The 22159-nt window shown below is 41.4% G+C and overlaps 1 protein-coding gene across 1 annotated transcript in view; it reads right to left on the reverse strand.

The window, feature by feature from the left end:
* The window catches only part of LOC138368564 (uncharacterized), a 164324-nt gene extending 143232 nt beyond the window's left edge, over window positions 1–21092 (reverse strand). The window contains exons 1-2 of the mRNA XM_069331087.1: window positions 21089–21092; window positions 20602–20819 (exon numbers count right to left, since the gene is read on the reverse strand). Of these exons, the coding sequence (XP_069187188.1) occupies window positions 20602–20819; window positions 21089–21092 (222 nt within the window). The remainder of the gene's footprint in view (window positions 1–20601; window positions 20820–21088) is intronic.
* Between the last annotated feature and the right edge of the window lie 1067 nt (window positions 21093–22159).

A 22159-nucleotide genomic window follows, 5' to 3' on the forward strand; every position in this document is an offset into this window, starting at 1 on the left:
TACCAGACCATGACGACCATATTGGTCTGCCATCGCAGTTCCACAGATGCACCTATGTTCGGTGAGGATGGGGGCAGCAAGGCGAAGGGCAACTCCAATGCGGAGAGCGTCATGACTGAGGCGAGTTCCCAGGGCTGCATTGGGCACAGCAAATAAAAAATCCCCCGCGTGGGGTGCTGTTACCGCTAGGAGGCGGGCTTTGTTTTCAGCATCAGCGTTGTCAATCATTGCTGTGACAGTCTTTTCCATTATGGGGCTATCCCAGTGGGCCTGCTTGTGGTCTTTTGGGACTTGTGGTCGGGGTTGAGGGTGTGCAATGGTGTCCCATTGTCTGGCTGCTTCGATGAACGTTTGATCATGAGTTCCCGCTGTCTCTCTTATACGCTCTGGTAGGATCTGCCCTACCAATTCGTTGGCTGCTGTACATGAGGATAAGAATGCTGGCAGTGCTACCTCAGTTGCCTTTCGTATGCCTATCCCTCCAAATCTCACTGGTAGTGTTGCTTGGTCCCACTGACTGTCATCTAAATCTAGGTTGAGCGCCTTCCTGAATATTGACCTGAGGAGCTCATCATATTGATTTAGAAGTGGGTTGCCAAAAGTTGGTGCACACCTTAAGAAGTATGTTAGGTTGGGCAGGGTAAGGCACTTTGTGAGAAGGTAGAGGGCATCGTGGGAGTCCAAGTATATATATATATATATATATATATATATATATATATATATATATATATATATATATATATATGTATATATATATGTATATATATATATATATATATATATATATATGTATATATATATATATATATATATATATATATATATATATATATATATATATATATATATATATATATATATATATATATATATATATATATATATATATATATATATATATATATATATTAAGATTAAGCGGTCAGAGAATAAGGATGAAAGATTAAAGAAAAGCCTCATGAACACACAATATATGAATATACAATTATAATGAGACATTGTAAGCCTCTCTATCAGAGTTGTTTCTTAAAATGTTGTGCAATATTATAACTTAAAAATGGATCAAGTTTGTACATTCCAGTACTAACATTAAGAAGATTTGGACACTGACTGATTAGAGCAGACTCAATCAAATTCCGTTCCACGAAATCCCCACAATTGGTAATGCTTTTTGCCCCATTCCAGTTAATATTGTGATCGCATAAACTCGTATGTAGATACAATGCATTAGACGTTTGGGCAGTTCTAATACTATAAGCATGTTGTGACAACCGCAATTGTAAGGACTTTCCTGTTTGTCCAAGGTACACAGAATCACAATCATTGCAGGGAATCGAATACACACAACCTGCTGTATCAGGGGAGTTTTTTATTAAATTGACCAGATGAATTGAAAATTCATCAATTGAAAAGACCAGATAGTTTTTCTTAATGAACTCAATTCTTTGGTACCTTCAATAAAATTCACTTGTGAGACTGAGGAGAATGGTACTCTTCCGTTTTTGGACATTATGATTCATAGAGTCACTAGAAAGTTCAAATTTAATGTGTATAGGAAACCTACTAACGTGGGGTCGTATGTTCATTTTTATTCGAATCATCATAGTACAGTTAAACAGGCAGTATTTTCAGGAATGTTTCTACGAGCTTTGAGGATTTGCAGCCCTGAGTTTTTTGATGAAGAGATTGCTAAAATATATGAAATTGGGAAGAGTTTACAATATCCTAAGAGGTTTTTGGATTTCTCGTTTGTACAAGCCAAGCGTACGTTTTATAATCACGTCCCTAAGGCGAAACCAAAAATTATTAACTCATTGGTGGTACCTTATGCGAGTGGACTTGAAAAATTGTCTTTGATTTTTAAGAAACTTAATATAAATTTGGTGTTCACTAATAGTACGATCAAATCCAATTTAATAAAAAACTCCCCTGATACAGCAGGTTGTGTGTATTCGATTCCCTGCAATGATTGTGATTCTGTGTACCTTGGACAAACAGGAAAGTCCTTACAATTGCGGTTGTCACAACATGCTTATAGTATTAGAACTGCCCAAACGTCTAATGCATTGTATCTACATACGAGTTTATGCGATCACAATATTAACTGGAATGGGGCAAAAAGCATTACCAATTGTGGGGATTTCGTGGAACGGAATTTGATTGAGTCTGCTCTAATCAGTCAGTGTCCAAATCTTCTTAATGTTAGTACTGGAATGTACAAACTTGATCCATTTTTAAGTTATAATATTGCACAACAGTTTAAGAAACAACTCTGATAGAGAGGCTTACAATGTCTCATTATAATTGTATATTCATATATTGTGTGTTCATGAGGCTTTTCTTTAATCTTTCATCCTTATTCTCTGACCGCTTAATCCTCTTTGACCATTCTAAGCTAAGCTATACCTGTTTTTGGTTAATTACACCTGACCAACCCTAGGGATGGGTTGGTCAGGTGTCGGCCTATATATCCTCCCCCTTCTCCCTTCTCCTTAGTCAGTCTGGTGTTGACAAAGGCTTTAACAAAGCCGAAACGTTCACCTCATTTCATATTTCTCTGTGGATTTTCCGCATAAAATGATCAGTGTTTTGTGATCGTCAATTGCATATATATATATATATATATATATATATATATATATATATATATATATATATATATATATATATATATAAGCCTATACTTGCATAAACAACAAGTGAAGATTAACAATCTTTGGACAACACCCACCAGTGGGACTCGAACCCAGAAAGCACAACTACCTTCCAGTAGCTGGCATAACTAGTATGCTTTAACCCACTACGCCATCAGACCTTACAAAAGAAGTAGATAGTTCGAGATATATATCTCAAACATCTCCACCTCCCGAAGGCACCAGATGAGTGAGGGGTCAGTCTGCATTTTTCGTCCAGCCACTGTCAATGTGAGAGAACTCGTGTCCAGCTTATAAGCCTATACTTGCATAAACCACAAGTGAAGATTAACAATCTTTGGACAACACCCACCAGTGGGACTCGAACCCAGAAAGCACAACTACCTTCCAGTAGCTGGCATAACTAGTATGCTTTAACCCACTACGCCATCAGACCTTACAAAAGAAGTAGATAGTTCGAGATATATATCTCAAACATCTCCACCTCCCGAAGGCACCAGATGAGTGAGGGGTCAGTCTGCATTTTTCGTCAAGCCACTGTCAATGTGAGAGAACTCGTGTCCAGCTTATAAGCCTATACTTGCATAAACCACAAGTGAAGATTAACAATCTTTGGACAACACCCACCAGTGGGACTCGAACCCAGAAAGCACAACTACCTTCCAGTAGCTGGCATAACTAGTATGCTTTAACCCACTACGCCTTCAGACCTTACAAAAGAAGTAGATAGTTCGAGATATATATCTCAAACATCTCCACCTCCCGAAGGCACCAGATGAGTGAGGGGTCAGTCTGCATTTTTCGTCAAGCCACTGTCAATGTGAGAGAACTCGTGTCCAGCTTATAAGTCAACACTTGCATAAACCACAAGTGAAGATTAACAATCTTTGGACAACACCCACCAGTGGGACTCGAACCCAGAAAGCACAACTACCTTCCAGTAGCTGGCATAACTAGTATGCTTTAACCCACTACGCCATCAGACCTTACAAAAGAAGTAGATAGTTCGAGATATATATCTCAAACATCTCCACCTCCCGAAGGCACCAGATGAGTGAGGGGTCAGTCTGCATTTTTCGTCCAGCCACTGTCAATGTGAGAGAACTCGTGTCCAGCTTATAAGCCTATACTTGCATAAACCACAATATATATATATACATATATATATATATATATATATATATATATATATATATATATATATATATATATATATATATATATATATATGTCGTACCTAGTAGCCAGAACGCACTTCTCAGCCTACTATGCAAGGCCCGATTTGCGTAATAAGCCAAGTTTTCCTGAATTAATATATTTTCTCCAATTTTTTTCTTATGAAATGATAAAGCTACCCATTTCATTATGTATGAGGTCAATTTTTTTTTATTGGAGTTAAAATTAATGTAGATATATGACCGAACCTAACCAACCCTACCTAACCTAACCTAACCTATCTCTATAGGTTAGGTTAGGTTAGGTAGCCGAAAAAGTTAGGTTACGGTAGGTACGTTAGGTAGTCGAAAAACAATTAATTCAAGAAAACTTGGCTTATTAGGCAAATTGGGCCTTGCATAGTAAGCTGAGAAGTGCGTTCTGGCTATTAGGTACCACATACATATATATATATATAACTGAAAACTCACACCCCAGAAGTGACTCGAACCCATACTCCCAGAAGCAACGCAACTGGTATGTACAAGACGCCTTAATCCACTTGACCATCACGACCGGACATAATGAGGTGATAGCCGAGGCTATTTGAACCACCCCACCGCCGGCACTCGGATAGTAATCTTAGGCATAGCATTTTACCAAATCACCTCATTCTTTGGGGCACACGTGAGGAACACAAATGCGAATTTTTCACAAATTTCACAAATTTCACATTTGTGTTCCTCACGTGTGCCCCAAAGAATGAGGTGATTTGGTAAAATGCTATGCCTAAGATTACTATCCGAGTGCCGGCGGTGGGGTGGTTCAAATAGCCTCGGCTATCACCTCATTATGTCCGGTCGTGATGGTCAAGTGGATTAAGGCGTCTTGTACATACCAGTTGCGTTGCTTCTGGGAGTATGGGTTCGAGTCACTTCTGGGGTGTGAGTTTTCAGTTGCATATTGTCCTGGGGACCATTCAGGCTTGTTCGCATATATATATATATATATATATATATATATATATATATGTCGTACCTAGTAGCCAGAATGCACTTCTCAGCCTACTATGCAAGGCCCGATTTGCCTAATAAGCCAAGTTTTCCTGAATTAATATATTTTCTCTAATTTTTTCTTATGAAATGATAAAGCTACCCATTTCATTATGTATGAGTTCAATTTTTTTTTATTGGAGTTAAAATTAACGTAGGTATATGACCGAACCTAACCATTCCTACCTAACCTAACCTAACCTATCTTTATAGGTTAGGTTCGGTTAGGTAGCCGAAAAAGTTAGGTTAGGTTAGGTTAGGTAGGTTAGGTAGTCGAAAAATCGTTAATTCATGAAAACTTGGCTTATTAGGCAAATCGGGCCTTGCATAGTAGGCTGAGAAGTGCGTTCTGGCTACTAGGTACGACATATATATATATATATATATATATATATATATATATATATATATATATATATATATATATATATATATATATATATATATATATATATATATATATATATATATATATATATATATATATATAACTGAAAACTCACACCCCCAGAAGTGACTCAAACCCATACTTCCAGGAGCAACGCAACTGGTATGTACAGGGACGCCTTAATCCGCTTGACCATCACGACCGAACATAAGGAAGTGATAGCCGAGGCTATTTGAACCACTTCCCCGCCGGCACTCGGATGGTAATCTTGGGCATAGCATTTTATCAAATCACCTCATTCTTTGGGGCACACGTGAGAAACACAAATGCAAACAAACCTGAATGGTCCCCAGGACTATATACAACTGAAAACTCACACCCCAGAAGTGACTCGAACCCATACTCCCAGGAGCAACGCAACTGGTATGTACAGGAACGCCTTAATGCGCTTGACCATCACGACCGGACATAAGGAAGTGATAGCTGAGGCTATTTGAACCACTTCCCCGCCGGCACTCGGATGGTAATCTTGGGCATAGCATTTTATCAAATCACCTCATTCTTTGGGGCACACGTGAGGAACACAAATGCAAACAAGCCTGAATGGCTTGTTTGCAATGGTTTGTTTTCAGTTGTATGATTTGGTTTGTTTGGTTTGGCAATGGTTTGTTTTCAGTTGTATATAGTCCTGGTCCCCAGGACTATATACAACTGAAAACTCACATCCCAGAAGTGACTCGAACCCATACCCCCAGGAGCAACGCAACTGGTATGTACAGGAACGCCTTAATCCGCTTGACCATCACGATCGGACATAAGGAAGTGATAGCCGAGGCTATTTGAACCACTTCCCCGCCGGCACTCGGATGGTAATCTTGGGCATAGCATTTTATCAAATCACCTCATTCTTTGGGGCACACGTGAGGAACACAAATGCAAACAAGCCTGAATGGCTTGTTTGCAATGATTTGTTTTCAGTTGTATGATTTGGTTTGACAATGGTTTGTTTTCAGTTGTATATAGTCCTGGTCCCCAGGACTATATACAACTGAAAACTCACACCCCAGAAGTGACTCGAACCCATACTCCCAGGAGCAACGCAACTGGTATGTACAGGGACGCCTTAATCCGCTTGACCATCACGATCGGACATAAGGAAGTGATAGCCGAGGCTATTTGAACCACTTCCCCGCCGGCACTCGGATGGTAATCGGGCATAGCATTTTATCAAATCACCTCATTCTTTGGGGCACACGTGAGGAACACAAATGCAAACAAGCCTGAATGGTCCCAAGGACTATACACAACTGAAAACTCACACACCAGAAGTGACTCGAACCCATACTCCCAGGAGCAACGCAACTGGTCGGTACAGGGACGCCTTAATCCGCTTGACCATCACGACCGGACATAAGGAAGTGATAGCCGAGGCTATTTGAACCACTTCCCCGCCGGCACTCGGATGGTAATCTTGGGCATAGCATTTTATCAAATTACCTCATTCTTTGGGGCACACGTGAGGAACACAAATGCAAACAAGCCTGAATGGTCCCCAGGACTATATACAACTGAAAACTCACACCCCAGAAGTGACTCGAACCCATACTCTCAGGAGCAACGCAACTGGTATGTACAGGGATGCCTTAATCCGCTTGACCATCATGACCGGACATAAGGAAGTGATAGCTGAGGCTATTTGAACAACTTCCCCGCCGGCACTCGGATGGTAATCTTGGGCATAGCATTTTATCAAATCACCTCATTCTTTGGGGAACACGTGAGGAACACAAATGCAAACAAGCCTGAATGGTCCCCAGAAATATATACAACTGAAAACTCACACCCCAGAAGTGACTCGAACCCATACTCACAGGAGCAACGCAACTGATATGTACAGGGACGCCTTAATCCGCTTGACCATCACGACCGGACATAAGGAAGTGATAGCCGAGGCTATTTGAACCACTTCCCCGCCGGCACTCGGATGGTAATCTTGGGCATAGCATTTTATCAAATCACCTCATTCTTTGGGGCACACGTGAGGCACTTCCCCGAGTGCCGGCGGGGAAGTGGTTCAAATAGCGGGTTAGGCAGGTCCTAGTCAACAACGGCTTCTCCAATGGTTTCGTCGAAGACATCATAAGAAGGAAAGTGAAACGCCATACAACCTCTGAAGAGACAACTAACACAACACCTATACCCCCTATTAGACTATTTTACAGGAACTTCTTTTCCACAGCCCATAAAACGGAGGAAAGGGTCCTGAAAGATATTGTCAGTAGAAACGTTATCCCTACAGACAAAAATCAGAAGATACAACTGACGATTTACTATAAAACCAGAAAAACGGCCAGCCTACTCATGAGAAACTCTCCAGACACAAAGCAGAACGCTTTAAAAGAGACCAACGTCGTCTATGCCTTCAAATGCCCTCTTGGGGACTGTAAGTCTCAAAAATCCCAGTATATAGGCAAGACAACAACGTCTCTTTCCAGGCGTTTAACGATGCATAAGCAACAGGGCTCCATTAAGGAACATATAATCTCTTCCCACAAACAAACCATCACCAGAGAAATCTTAGCAAACAACACAGAAATCATCGATAGATACAGCGATAGCAGGCGGCTTGACGTCTGCGAGGCACTACACATCAAGAAGTCAACACCAGCAATCACCAGCCAATTAATGCACAACTATATTCTACCCACTTCAAGACTCCGCTCCAATATAGAAGCATCAAGAAATATGGACCAATAAGCTTTCTACAATTACTTCCATTCAATACCCATTGTTTCGTGTTCTGTCTTGTGTTTGAATTTAATACCCATTCAATACCAATTGTTTCGTGTTCTGTCTTGTGTTTGAATTTAATACCCATTCAATATCCCATTGTTGAAAATTTGTTTTCACCTCATCCACCTCACCCAAATGTAGATATAAACTCGAAGATGTGTAAGCTCTATTCAGTTTCAGTTGTGTGTTAGTAAAATAAAGTCTTTGAAAATGTAATAAGTTTTACGAAACGCGCTTAAGTGTCGCGTCAGACTAGAAATAAAAATGAATTTTGGAGAATTGATCTTTGAATTACCATCAACAGTGAAAAGAAACGTAAGAAAGATAGAGAAAATTCGTGTTAGAATTATTAATCTTACTTTTTCGGTCATATTTAATAATATATGTCTACAGGAAAGACTGCTACCAAAATATACTAATATATATATATATATATATATATATATATATATATATATATATATATATATATATATTTATATATATATTTATATATATATATTTATATATATATATATATATATATATATATATATATATATATATATATATATATATATATATATATATGACGGGAAAGTGTTGGAGTGTAGATGTTCAGCAGTCCTCCAATGGCAGGTGTCAATGCCTGTCACATTTACAAAAAAAAAGATAGACTGCTTGCCTGTCGTCTGTGGTAAGTGAGAGGGAGGAACACGTAAAACACAAAGTATGAACAATGAAACTTTAATATACTTTAAACACAAATAAAAATAAAGACAAGTCCCGTGGCAATGAATAGTGCAATTTAAAGAACAAAGATAAATGCAAAAACAATGTGAGACAAAATAGTAAATGGTAAATAGTGCTGAGAATATTGGCTATGGCTGAGACCTCCCTTAGTATACAGAGCCAGAGAGCTTAGTATGCCAGAAAGAGATGTCAACTCTTAGAGCACAAAGAATATTCTGAAGTTGATGGCTGGTTCAAGCTCAGACATTGACTCAGGTAGATGGCGCTGAGGTGCAGTGTGCAGGTGTGCAGTCGGTGAGTCACCAATCAGGAGCAGGCAGGCTGGGATGGGTAGTTGGCTGGTTGATCACGAGCCGGCGTGGAGGGAGTGTGGAGTAGGGGGTGATTCTTGGATACGTTTTGCCTCCTGGTCAAAACGTTTTGTGCTACTGGTGGACGTATCTTGAATGTAGCATCTTATACTTGTAGAATAAACGTAACTTTAGGTAGGGAAGAGCAGGCTCAATCTCTCTTGAAAGAGATTATCGTCACAACTCTCCCCCGAAGCCGGCGGTTCCGGGTGAAGTTACGTCTTCAGGTGGTAGAGTGGTAGGTGGAGCTGCCTCTACCTCATAGACTCTGGAGAGGGCGTCTGCTATGATGTTATCAGAACCTTTGATGTAAAAGATCTCCAGGTTGAAATTCTGCAGATATAAAGCCCATCGTAGAAGCCGTTGATTGTTGAATTGGGCTTGCTGCAGGAAGCGTAGGGGATTGTGGTCTGAGTAGATGGTGGTAGACCGAGCACCTGCAGGTATGATTCAAAGTGCTGCAAGTTCAGGACGATGGAGAGTAGTTCCTTTTCGATAGTGCTGTAGTTCTTCTGGTGCGGTTTTAACTTGTAGTTGTAGTAGCTAACAGGTAGAATCTCCTCGCCTCGTTGTTGTATCAGGACACCTCCGATGCCGGTACCACTGGCATCGACGTGGAGGATGAAAGGCTTCTTGATATCTGGCGAGGCGAAAATAGGATTAGAACAGAGCATGGATTTAAGTTGTTCAAAAGCAGTGGTTTGCTGAATGGTCCAATGATACCGTTGCTTGGGGCTGGTTAAAGTGATCAATGGTGTCGCCACTGTACTAAAATTCTTCACAAACCTACGGTAATAGGAGGCAAGACCAAGGAAGCGCAGGAGCTGCTTCCTGGTGGTAGGCTGTGGGTAATGCTGGATGGCTTGGGTATGTATGTTTAACGGAGCTAGGCTGCCACTCCCTATCTCATGACCAAGATAACGCACTTTACCTTTAGCAAAGGTGGACTTGCCCAAGTTGATGGTGAGGCCGGCTGTCAGGAGCTTGGCAAACAATCGTTGCAGCTGGAGCAGATGTTCGCTCCAGGTGTTGGTTGCCACAATAATATCATCCAAGTAGACGTACGTGTTATCTAAGCCCTGGATGACGCGGTTGACAGCTCGCTGAAAGGTGGCCGGGGCATTACATAGTCCAAATGGAAGGCGTTCGTATCTGTAAAGGCCAAAAGGAGTGGTAAAGGCAGATATTTCCTTAGCTCGCTCTGTCAAACATACTTGGTAGTATCCTTTTAGTAAGTCCAGCTTCGATAGATACCGAGCATTACCAATGGCGTCAAGGATGTCATCCATTCTAGGTAATGGGTACGCATCCTTGACAGTCACAAGATTCAATTTCCGATAATCGGTACACAACCTCACTTTACCGTGCGGTTTCGGCACCAAGATGCAGGGTGAGGCCGAAGGGGACTCACAAGGGGTGGCCAGCCCATGATCCAGGAGGTACTGTACCTCATCACGCATAACTTCCTTTTTACTCGGGCTGATTCAGTAGAAAGGTTGACGAATCGGCCGGGTGTCAGGGAGTAGTTGGATGTCGTGCTGAACCACATTACACTCTTGTGGATCATCGCTGAAACCCTTTTGGTGTTCCTTGAAGATACTGATGAGAGGTGCACTATTACTGTCCTGCAAATAGGTATGAAGATTAGTAAGGATTTCTGAGTTGGAAAGCACCGACTCAGTGTTAGTGCTTTCGGGAGAAGCAGGGAAAGTTTCACTGTGGAGGTATGGACCTTTAAATGTGGAGACTGATACCGACACAGTGGGGGGAGTACGTTGATACTGCTTCAGGAGGTGACGTGGCACAACTGGGTCTTCCGCCGCCTATCTGGAGTCTCAAGAACGTAGTTGTGGTTGTTCCTGCACTCCTTGATGTGGTAGGGTCCTGAAAACTTGTTTTGCAATGGAGAACCTGGGATAGGAAAATATGCCAATACGAAGTCTCCTGGATTAAATTTCCTTAATTTGCTGCTTTGGTCAAAATGTGTCTTCATCATCTCCTGGGCTTTCAATAGATTGTCATTAGCATATTTACGTACTCTCTCTGAAATGTGTTTTAAGTTTTGAAGAAACTGGGGCACATTCTGAGGGTCACTGAAGGTGGCATTACGTAGAGTCTTTAAAAGCTTTGAGAGGAGTACAGCACTTACGTCCGTAGAGCATCTCATAAGGAGATACTCCTAGACACTCATTGGGGAGACTTCTGAAAATGCACATAATGAGATCAAGTTGTTTATCCCAGTCCTTCAAGGTGTCATTGCAGAATTTCTTTAGGAGTGCTTTAATAGTCTGATGACTACGTTCAAGAGAACCCTGTGAAGCAGGATGATAGGGGCTGGACAATACCTGTGTGATGTTGAACTCTTCCAGTGTCTTCTTGAAGAGATCACTGGTGAAGTTGGTGCCACAGTCACTTTGAACCTCTCTTGGAAACCCATACTGGGTGAAGATCTTCAATAGGTGTTTCAGAACAGTAGCAGCCGTAATGTTCTTTACTGGAACTGCTATGGGGAATCTGGTGGTAGGACACATGATAGTTAGTATATAGGCGTTGCCAGAACTGGTCCGGGGTAAAGGACCAACACAGTCTATGATGAGTCTGTGGAAAGGTTCTGCAGGCACCTGGATGGGATTTAATGCAGCCTGGGGAATAAACATATTAGGTTTACCTGCCATCTGACATGTATGACACTGTTGCACGTACTTTTTGACGTCTTTAACCATACCTGGCCAGTAGTAGTCTTGTCTGATTCCGTGGTAGATTTTGTTAAAACCATAGTGAGAAAGAGCTCCGTGGGCCAGGTGTAGAATATCGGGCCGTAGGCTGGTGGGAACCACTAGTTGTTCGACATTTGCCCAATCGTCATCCTCCTTCAACTTACTGGGTTTGTATCTGCGGTAGAGCAACTGATTCTCTAGGAAGAATCCAGGAATTCTGTCAGGTTGAGTCTCAGCCTGGAAGAATAATAGTGTTAATGATTGATCTTCCCTCTGTAACTTACGGAACTCCAAACTGGTAAGATTTGGGGTTAGATTCTGAGGGTCTTGAGGGACAGTGGTAGCAGTAGAGTCAGCTGGTTGCGGGCGTGCAGCTTGTGCACGGGTGGTCACCAAAACCGGAGGAGAAACTTCATTACTTTCTTGGACCTCTGCTGGAACATATTCAAAGATGGGATTATCCATTACAGAGGTACACACGTGGGGTTTGTCTGTGATGATCAGGTTGGACGGTTGCAGATCTTCTGCCAAGTCGTTGCCCAGGAGAAGTTGCACTCCAGGCATGGGAAAAGGCTTTTCCCTGATGGCGACTTGGACTTCACCGGTCACGAAGAGACAATCTAGGTGGACTCTAGTGAGTGGATGCGGAGTGGTAGCAGTGAGTTCAGTGATAAGGACTGTTTCTCCGGTGTAGGTGATGTTAGGCACAGCTGATTTCAATATTATGGACTGAAGAGGTGCTGTGTCCCTCAAGATCTTCAATTTGAAACGTCCCTCCGAGTCTGTACTGTTGGTAGAGACAGTTCCAGGATACAGGTGTTTACTGAAGAGAGAAAGATCATTAACAGGAACACAAACATTCATCACAGGCTTACCGGACTTAGGAGGAGTCTCTTTGGGTTTAGTAGATTCATTGCTTTTGTATTGAGCCTTCCCACATCTATCTATGGTATGTCCATAGAGTTTGCAATACTTACAATACAATTGTGAGCTCGCTTGATCTGTACTCACTTTATCGTAACTGTACCAAGACTTCTTACTGGAAGGTGGTTTTGGTGTCAGCCGGTGGATGAGGCTGTAGGTATCAGCCGATTTCGCACATTTGATGTAGTCGGTTTCTTCTTTATCTGCTAAATATAAACGGACGGAAGGGGGAACACGTCTCAAGAATTCCTCAACTAGGATGAGGTTGACGAGTTCCGCAAATGTAGAGACATGTGCTGCTTCCAGCCATTTCATGAAATATATTTTCTTGGTATTGGCAAATTCTAGAAAGGTGGTGGTACTTGCCTTTAGATAATCACGGAATTTTCGTCTGTAGATTTCGGTGGAGAGAAGGTATGCGTCCAAAACTGCTTGCTTCAGGGTCTGGTAGTCATTCTCAGACGCTAAGGTACTGAGAGTAAACGCAGCTCTACCTGTAAGATGCACTCTGAGAAGGGTAGACCATTGATCTGCAGGCCAGCTAAGTTTATTAGCTAGGGTCTCAAAAGTGGTGAAAAAGACATCAATCTCTGTCTCAACGAAAGGTGGCATTAACTTACTTGCATGGGAGACATTGAAACTTACTGCAAGACTAGCGGTAGCTTGTTGGCGCTGAATGAGGTGTGTAGTTTCCAACGTGAGTTCTTGTCGACGACATGCTATAGCCATATCCGCTTGCTGTTTGTCATGCTCGCGTTGTATCTCCAGGTGGCGTTGTTTTGCTTCAAGCTGTATTCGCTCACGCTCTCTGAATAGGACCATCTCACGTTCCTTCAGGGCCGCCTCTCGTTCTTGTTCTTCTTTCCCGATGTCAGCCTCTCGTTCTCTCATGTGGATAGCTTCTTGCTGTTGCTCCCGCTCGAGTTTTGCAAGTTCGAGCTTGAGTTTCATAGTTGCCAGATCATGTTTATCTGCAATAGAATAAGTTTCGTGAGTTTCAGAGTCAATCTCCCTTCATCTAAGAGGTGATCCATTATTAAGTTATGCAGTTCATTTTTGTTGGCTCCATGGGGAACATCTAGTTGATACTCGTGTGCAAGAGTTTGTAATTCGGTCCTCTTGGCATGAATTAAGGTTCCTATTTCACCTGCTGGATCGTTACGAAAAGCTGGGAGACGAAACATGGTGAAAAATAGCAAATAAATGTACAACGAATACTTGTGATATGGTAAATGTCAATAACAGGATAACGTGGCAACTGGTAACTCTCCCGTGGAATTTAAATTTAACAATTAATGTTAATTTTAGAATGATAAATGATTAGTCAATCAAAAGCGCAGGAAATCGTGTACCCGGAACTCAATGTAAGAGAATAAGGGCAAGAAAATCCTACTAAATAAATGAAATTGAGTTTCTAAAACAAATGAAACTTTTAATTGCTTCAAAAGTGAATTAGGTAGTCCAAGAATGTAGGCATACCTTGCCGAGTCTCTATAGGACATAAACAAGGGTTTCCCACTAAATGAAATATGATACTTACAGAATTAGCGATCTTTGTGCTCTGAAAAAAAGAAAGCTAATTCCCTACCTAAGTAAATATCATCATCTCTGACCGACGTGTAGGGGTGCGAGTGTCAACTGGTGACGAGAACTGCTGCTGAGGTCCCAACTCAATGTAGCAATGTAGTCCGTGCTAGAGGAACTATGGCCCTCTTTCCTCCTTCGGTCGGATTGCAGAGGATAGGGTACTTTGACCCGAAGACAAACCAAAGTACCAGGGTACCCAAAATGATGATCTGCCGATAATATGAGAACTATCTAGGGACAAAAGATGGTAAACACGAGTAATAACACTGAGGGAGGGATGACCAATTAAGAGAACGACTGCGGCCTATAGTCACCACGTAATACAAAGTTATCCCACACTCACTATATGCTACTATCGGAATGCACAATACACACAGCACCATATAAATATTAAAAGTAATGAAAATATTGAAAAGCAACTGTATCAAAGTCAAGTACGCTTACCACAAATTGACGTTCTGGTACTAGTACCTGAGTGAAGCTCCGTGGGACAGGCCCCCATTAAATGTGACGGGAAAGTGTTGGAGTGTAGATGTTCGGCAGTCCTCCAATGGCATGTGTCAATGCCTGTCACATTTACAAAAAAAAAAGATAGACTGCTTGCCTGTTGTCTGTGGTAAGTGAGAGGGAGGAACACGTAAAACACAAAGTATGATCAATGAAACTTTAATATACTTTAAACACAAATAAAAATAAAGACAAGCCCCGTGGCAATGAATAGTGCAATTTAAAGAACAAAGATAAATGCAAAAACAATGTGAGACAAAATAGTAAATGGTAAATAGTGCTGAGAATATTGGCTATGGCTGAGACCTCCCTTAGTATATAGAGCCAGAGAGAGATGTCAACTCTTAGAGCACAAAGAATATTCTGAAGTTGATGGCTGGTTCAAGCTCAGACATCGACTCAGGTAGATGGCGCTGAGGTGCAGTGTGCAGGTGTGCAGTCGGCGAGTCACCAATCAGGAGCAGGCAGGCTGGGATGGGTAGTTGGCTGGTTTATGATGAGCCGGCGTGGAGGGAGTTTGGATTAGGGGGTGATTATTGGATACGTTTTGCCTCCTGGTCAAAACGTTTTGTGCTACTCGTGGACGTATCTTGAATGTAGCATCTTATACTTGTAGAATAAACGTAAATTTAGGTAGGGAAGAGCAGGCTCAATCTCTCTTGAAAGAGATTATCGTCACAATATATATATATATATATATATATATATATATATATATATATATATATATATATATATATATATATATATATATATATATATATATATATATATATATATATATATTTATATTTATATATATATATATATATTTATATTTATATATATATATATATATATATTTATATATATATATATATATGTCATACCTAGTAGCCAGAATGCACTTCTCGGCTACTTATTCATGTGCCCAGACTGGCGAAGCGACTCAACGGCCTGCTGACTCCTTATGTTCCTTGCGCCTTCAGCCTGAAGTCTCCAAAAGAATTTGTTGACTTACTGCGGGGCACACGGGCCACAGGGATAGGAGCCTCGTTGGACGTAGAATCGCTGTTCACTAACGTACCAGTGGACGAGACAATCGGGATGATAGCCGACAGAGTGTATCGTGATCCAGCCTGTACTCCTCTTGACATACCAGAAAATATCCTAAGGAAACTACTCCAAGCTTGTACTAAAGAGGCACCCTTCTTGAGCCCGGATGGGCACATGTATAAGCAAGTAGATGGGGTCGCCATGGGTTCTCCCCTAGGTGTCCTGTTTGCAAACTTCTACATGGGTAACATCGAGCAAAAAGTCTTAGTCGACATGAACATGAAACCGGCCATATACTGCAGGTATGTTGACGACATTTTTATACAGGTATCTGATGTCAGACATCTGCAGGAGTTGAAGGAGGCATTTGAGCGGAGTTCCGTGCTGCGTTTCACTTACGAGATGGAAAAGGATGGGAAGCTGCCCTTTCTAGATGTAACAGTCATGGAAAAGAGCAGAGGTTTCCACACTGCAGTCTACACTAAGGAAACGAACATAGGAATGTGCCTAAATGCCAAAAGCGACTGCCCAGATAGGTACAAGAGGAGTGTTGTTAATGTATATGTCGACCGTGCTCTCAGCCACAGCTCAGAATGGAAGCAAGTCGACGAAGAACTCTGTAGGGTAAGGCAGGTCCTAGTCAACAACGGCTTCTCCAATGGTTTCGTCGAAGACATCATAAGAAGGAAAGTGAAACGCCATGCAACCTCTGAAGAGACAACCAACACAACACCTATACCCCCTATTAGACTATTTTACAGGAACTTCTTTTCCACAGCTCATAAAACGGAGGAAAGGGTCCTGAAAGATATTGTTAATAGAAACGTTATCCCTACAGACAAAAATCAGAGGATACAACTGACGATTTACTATAAAACCAGAAAAAACGGCCAGCCTACTCATGAGAAACTCTCCAGACACAAAACAGAACGCTTTAAAAGAGACTAACGTCGTATATGCCTTCAAATGCCCTCTTGGGGACTGTAAGCTCCAAAAAACCCAGTATATAGGCAAGACAACAACATCTCTTTCTAGGCGTTTAACGATGCATAAGCAACAGGGCTCCATTAAGGAACATATAATCTCTTCCCACAACCAAACCATCGCCAGAGAAATCCTAGTAAACAACACAGAAATCATCTATAGATACAGCGATAGCAGGCGGCTTGACGTTTGCGAGGCATTACACATCAAAAAGTCAACACCAGCAATCAACAGCCAATTAATGCACAACTATATTCTACCCACCTCAAGACTCCGCTCCAATATAGAAGCATCAAGAAATATGGACCAATAGGCTTTCTACAATCACTTCTATTCAATACCCATTGTTTCATGTTCTGGCTTGTGTTGATGAAATTAATACCTTATTAAATACCACCTCAGCCCATCCACCTCACTCATATGTAGATATAAACAAAATCGGAGATGTGTAAGTTCTATTCAGTTGTGTATGTGTTAACTATAGTCTTTGAAAATGTAATAAGTTTTACGAAACGCGCTCAAGTGTCGCGTCAGACTAGAAATAAAAATGAATTTTGGAGAATTGATTTTTGAATTACCTCCAACAGTGAAAAGAAATGTACGAAAGATTGAGAAAATTCGTGTTAGAATTATTAATCTTACTTTTTCGGTCATATTTATATATATATATATATATATATATATATATATATATATATATATATATATATATATATATATATATATATATATATATATTTATATATATATATATTAAAACCTAGAATATATATATATATATATATTAAAACCCACAATTTATATATATATATATATATATATATATATATATATATATATATATATATATATATATATATATATATATATATATATATATATATGTCGTACCTAATAGCCAGAACGCACTTCTCTGCCTACTATTCAAGGCCCGATTTGCCTAATAAGCCAAGTTTTCATGAATTAATGTTTTTTCGTCTACCTAACCTACCTAACCTAACCTAACCTAGCTTTTTTTGGCTACCTAACCTAACCTTACCTATAAATATAGGTTAGGTTAGGTTAGGTAGGGTTGGTTAGGTTCGGTCATATATCTACGTTAATTTTAACTCCAATAAAAAAAATTGACCTCATACATAGAGAAAAGGGTTGCTTTATCATTTCATAAGAAAAAAATTATAGTAAATATATTAATTCAGGAAAACTTGGCTTATTAGGCAAATCGGGCCTTGAATAGTAGGCTGAGAAGTGAGTTCTGGCTACTAGGTACGACATATATATATATATGTATATGTATATATATATATATATATATGTCGTACCTAAAAGCCAGAACGCACTTCTCAGCCTACTATTCAAGGCCCGATTTGCCTAATAAGCCAAGTTTTCATGAATTAATGTTTTTTCGTCTACCTAACCTACCTAACCTAACCTAACCTAGCTTTTTTTGGCTACCTAACCTAACCTTACCTATAAATATAGGTTAGGTTAGGTTAGGTAGGGTTGGTTAGGTTCGGTCATATATCTACGTTAATTTTAACTCCAATAAAAAAAAATTGACCTCATACATAGAGAAAAGGGTTGCTTTATCATTTCATAAGAAAAAAATTATAGTAAATATATTAATTCAGGAAAACTTGGCTTATTAGGCAAATCGGGCCTTGAATAGTAGGCTGAGAAGTGAGTTCTGGCTACTAGGTACGACATATATATATATATATATATATATATATATATATATATATATATATATATATATATATATATATATATGTATATATATATATATATATATATATATATATATATATATATATATATATATATATATATATATATATATATATATATATATATATATATATATATATATATATATATATATATATATATATATGTCGTACCTAGTAGCCAGAACGCACTTCTCAGCCTACTATGCAAGGCCCAATTTGCCTAATAAACGCTATTAGGAAAAAAGTGATTTAAACAAAATTACTATATTCAACTTTTGGAAAATTGAGGGGGGGGGGGACTTACAAAATGCTGTCGACATCTTTCATTGGGGAAAAATGGCCTACAACATCCCATCGGGAAAAAAAACAAAATGGCACCTTGCAAGCCCAGTTTTTACTACTGAGAATGTCAGTACTCACCACCAGGGTGTAGTGTGAGAGTGAGGGTGGAGGTTGTCAGCACTCACCACCAGGGTGTAGTGTGAGAGTGAGGGCGGAGGTTGTCAGTACTCACCACCAGGGTGTAGTGTGAGAGTGAGGGCAAAGGTTGTCAGTACTCACCACCAGGGTGTAGAGTGAGATTGAGGGCGGAGGTTGTCAGTACTCACCACCAGGGTGTAGTATGAGAAAGTGGTGGGGAAGGATGTCCCTACTCACCACTAGGGTATAGTGAGAGAGAATGGGGGTTTGTCAGTACTCACTACTAGGGTGTAGTGTAAGAGACAGAGGACGGAGAGTGCCAGTAGTCACTGCTAGGATGTAGTGTGTAAGAGAGAGGGGTAAGTTGTCACTACTCACCACCAGGGTGTAGTGAGAGAGAGAGAGAGAGAGAGAGAGAGAGAGAGAGAGAGAGAGAGAGAGAGAGAGAGAGAGAGAGAGAGAGAGAGAGAGAGAGAGAGAGAGAGAGAGAGAGAGAGGGCGGAGGGTGTCAGTACTCACCGCCAGGGTGTAGTGAGAGAGAGAGCGGAGGGTGTCAGTACTCACCGCCAGGGTGTAGTGAGAGAGAGGGCGGAGGGTGTCAGTACTCACCGCCAGGGTGTAGTGAGAGAGAGGGCGGAGGGTGTCAGTACTCACCGCCAGGGTGTAGTGAGAGAAAGGGCGGAGGGTGTCAATACTCACCGCCAGGATGTAGTGAGAGAGAGAGGACGGAGAGTGCAAGTAGTCACTGTTAGGGTGTAGTGTGTAAGAGAGAGGGGGAAGCTGCCAGTACTCACCACCAGGGTGTAGTGAGAGAGAGAGAGAGAGAGAGAGAGAGGGCGAAGGGTGTCAGTACTCACTGCCAGGGTGTAGTGAGAGAGAGAGAGAGGGCGAAGGGTGTCAGTACTCACTGCCAGGGTGTAGTGAGAGAGAGAGAGAGGGCGAAGGGTGTCAGTACTCACCACCAGGGTGTAGTGAGAGAGAGAGAGAGGGCGAAGGGTGTCAGTACTCACCGCCAGGGTGTAGTGAGAGAGAGAGAGAGGAGGAAGTTGTCAGTACTCACCACCAAGATGTAGTGAGAAAGGGAGAGAGGATGGAGAATGTCAGTACTCACCACAAGGGTAAAGTGAGAAAGAGAGAGAGAGAGAGAGAGAGAGAGAGAGAGAGAGAGAGAGAGAGAGAGCGAGAAGATTAAGCCACCCAAAAGGTGGCACGGGCATGAATAGCCCGTAAGTGGTGGCCCTTTTGAGCCATTTCCAGTATCAATAGATGATACTGGAGATCTGTGAAGGTGCGACTGCACCCTGCGTGACGGGAGATGTCTCCCGGACCAAGTGGTGACCAGATGGTGTCAGAAAGAGAGAGAAGGCAGAGGGTGTAAGTACTCACCACCAGGGTGAAGTGAGAGGGAGCGAGAGGGTGGAGGTTGTCAGTACTCCCCACCAAGGTGTAGTGATTGAGAGAGAGAGAGAGAGAGAGAGAGAGAGAGAGAGAGAGAGAGAGAGAGAGAGAGAGAGAGAGAGAGAGAGAGAGAGAGAGAGAGAGAGAAGGCGGAGGTGTCAGTACTCACCGCCAGGGTGTCAGTGACAATGTTGTTGGGCTCCATGATGACGGTGTAGGACTTGTGGTTGACGAGGTCTGTGATGGTCTGTACTGGCATGGGTACGTGACGGACCGTCAGCTGGGACATTAGGTTACAGCAGTAGCTCCAGGTCACCACCATCGCCCCCACCGCCCACACGCCCACCACCACCACCTCGCGCCACCCCACTTCCACCCGCCTCGTATCTGCCACAGATATAATAAGAAGAACACAGTAATAAAGGTAACTGCTGAAGGCCTATTGGCCCATACCAGGCAGCTCCATTTTATATCCACAAAATCTCTTTCATATATATATATATATATATATATATATGTCTAACCTACGCTTGAAACAATCAAGGATTCTACTTCTATTATGTTATGTGGTAATTTGTTCCACAAATCAACAACCTTGTTATCAAACCAGAATTTACTCCATATCTTTCATAAATCTAAACTTATCCAGTTTATACCCATCGTTTCGTGTTCTGTCTTGTGATGATACTTTTAATACCCTATTAGTATCCCTTTTATTATGTCCAATCATCCACGTGTACATCTCTATCATATCACCCCAAATTCTTCACCTTTCTAGAGAATGTAATTTGAGCTTTGTCAATCAGGTGCAGTCACAGTGAGAGGTTGTGTTAGCTGGAGCTCCGATTCTAATAACATTATTATTGCAATAATGGAAGGATTAGTAAAGGATTTGGTGAGTCTGGTTGGAGCTCTGAGAGCAGAGATGGATTCCCTGCGGGAGGAGGTACGACGGCTGAGACTTCGGGAGGAAACGAAGGAGGAGGCCAGTATTGACTGGACCTTATTAAGGACTGACGGGACCAGTATTAAGAAGTCCTCGTCTTGGCAAGTTGTGAAAGACAGGGGTCTTAAGAAGACCTTGGCAAAACCGACAACTAATAGCCTACACCTAAGGACTTTTAACGCATTTGACGTATTAGAGGACGAGTGCTGTGTTGAACCTGTTGTTCAACAAGGTGGCAAAGACAAAGTAACGAGGAGCATTGAAGCGCAGGTCCCTCAAACTGCTCGAAAGGAAAAGGGAGAATCGAAGCGAATTTTGGTTGTGGGAGATTCCCAGGTGAGATATTTAGACAGAACGTTTTGTGCCAGAGATAGGGGGAACAGATTAAGGGTTTGCTATCCGGAAGCTGGAATTGGTGATATTGTTGGAAACATGAATGATGTTATGACAGGAAATGGAAACAAACCCATTATTTGTATTAATGCAGGGGGTAATGATGTTGGGCGAGTTAGGAGTGAGGAACTAATACAGAGATTCAGGACAGCCATTGAATTAGTTAGGAGTAAGGGAGGAATCCCGATCATATGTGGCATTCTTCCAAGAAAGGGAGTGGGAAATGAATGGATGTCAAGGGCACTTGGTGTCAATTGCCGGCTGGAAAGATATTGCAAATCATATGCAATATCTTTCATAGACAACTGGGAACACTTCTATGGAAGAAATGAAATGTATGCTCGTGATGGGGTGCATCTATCGAGAGCTGGGGTTGTTGCTGTTGCGA

The sequence above is a fragment of the Procambarus clarkii genome, chromosome 25 (genome assembly GCF_040958095.1).
Source record: "Procambarus clarkii isolate CNS0578487 chromosome 25, FALCON_Pclarkii_2.0, whole genome shotgun sequence".
NCBI classification, from domain to species: Eukaryota; Metazoa; Arthropoda; class Malacostraca; order Decapoda; family Cambaridae; genus Procambarus; species Procambarus clarkii.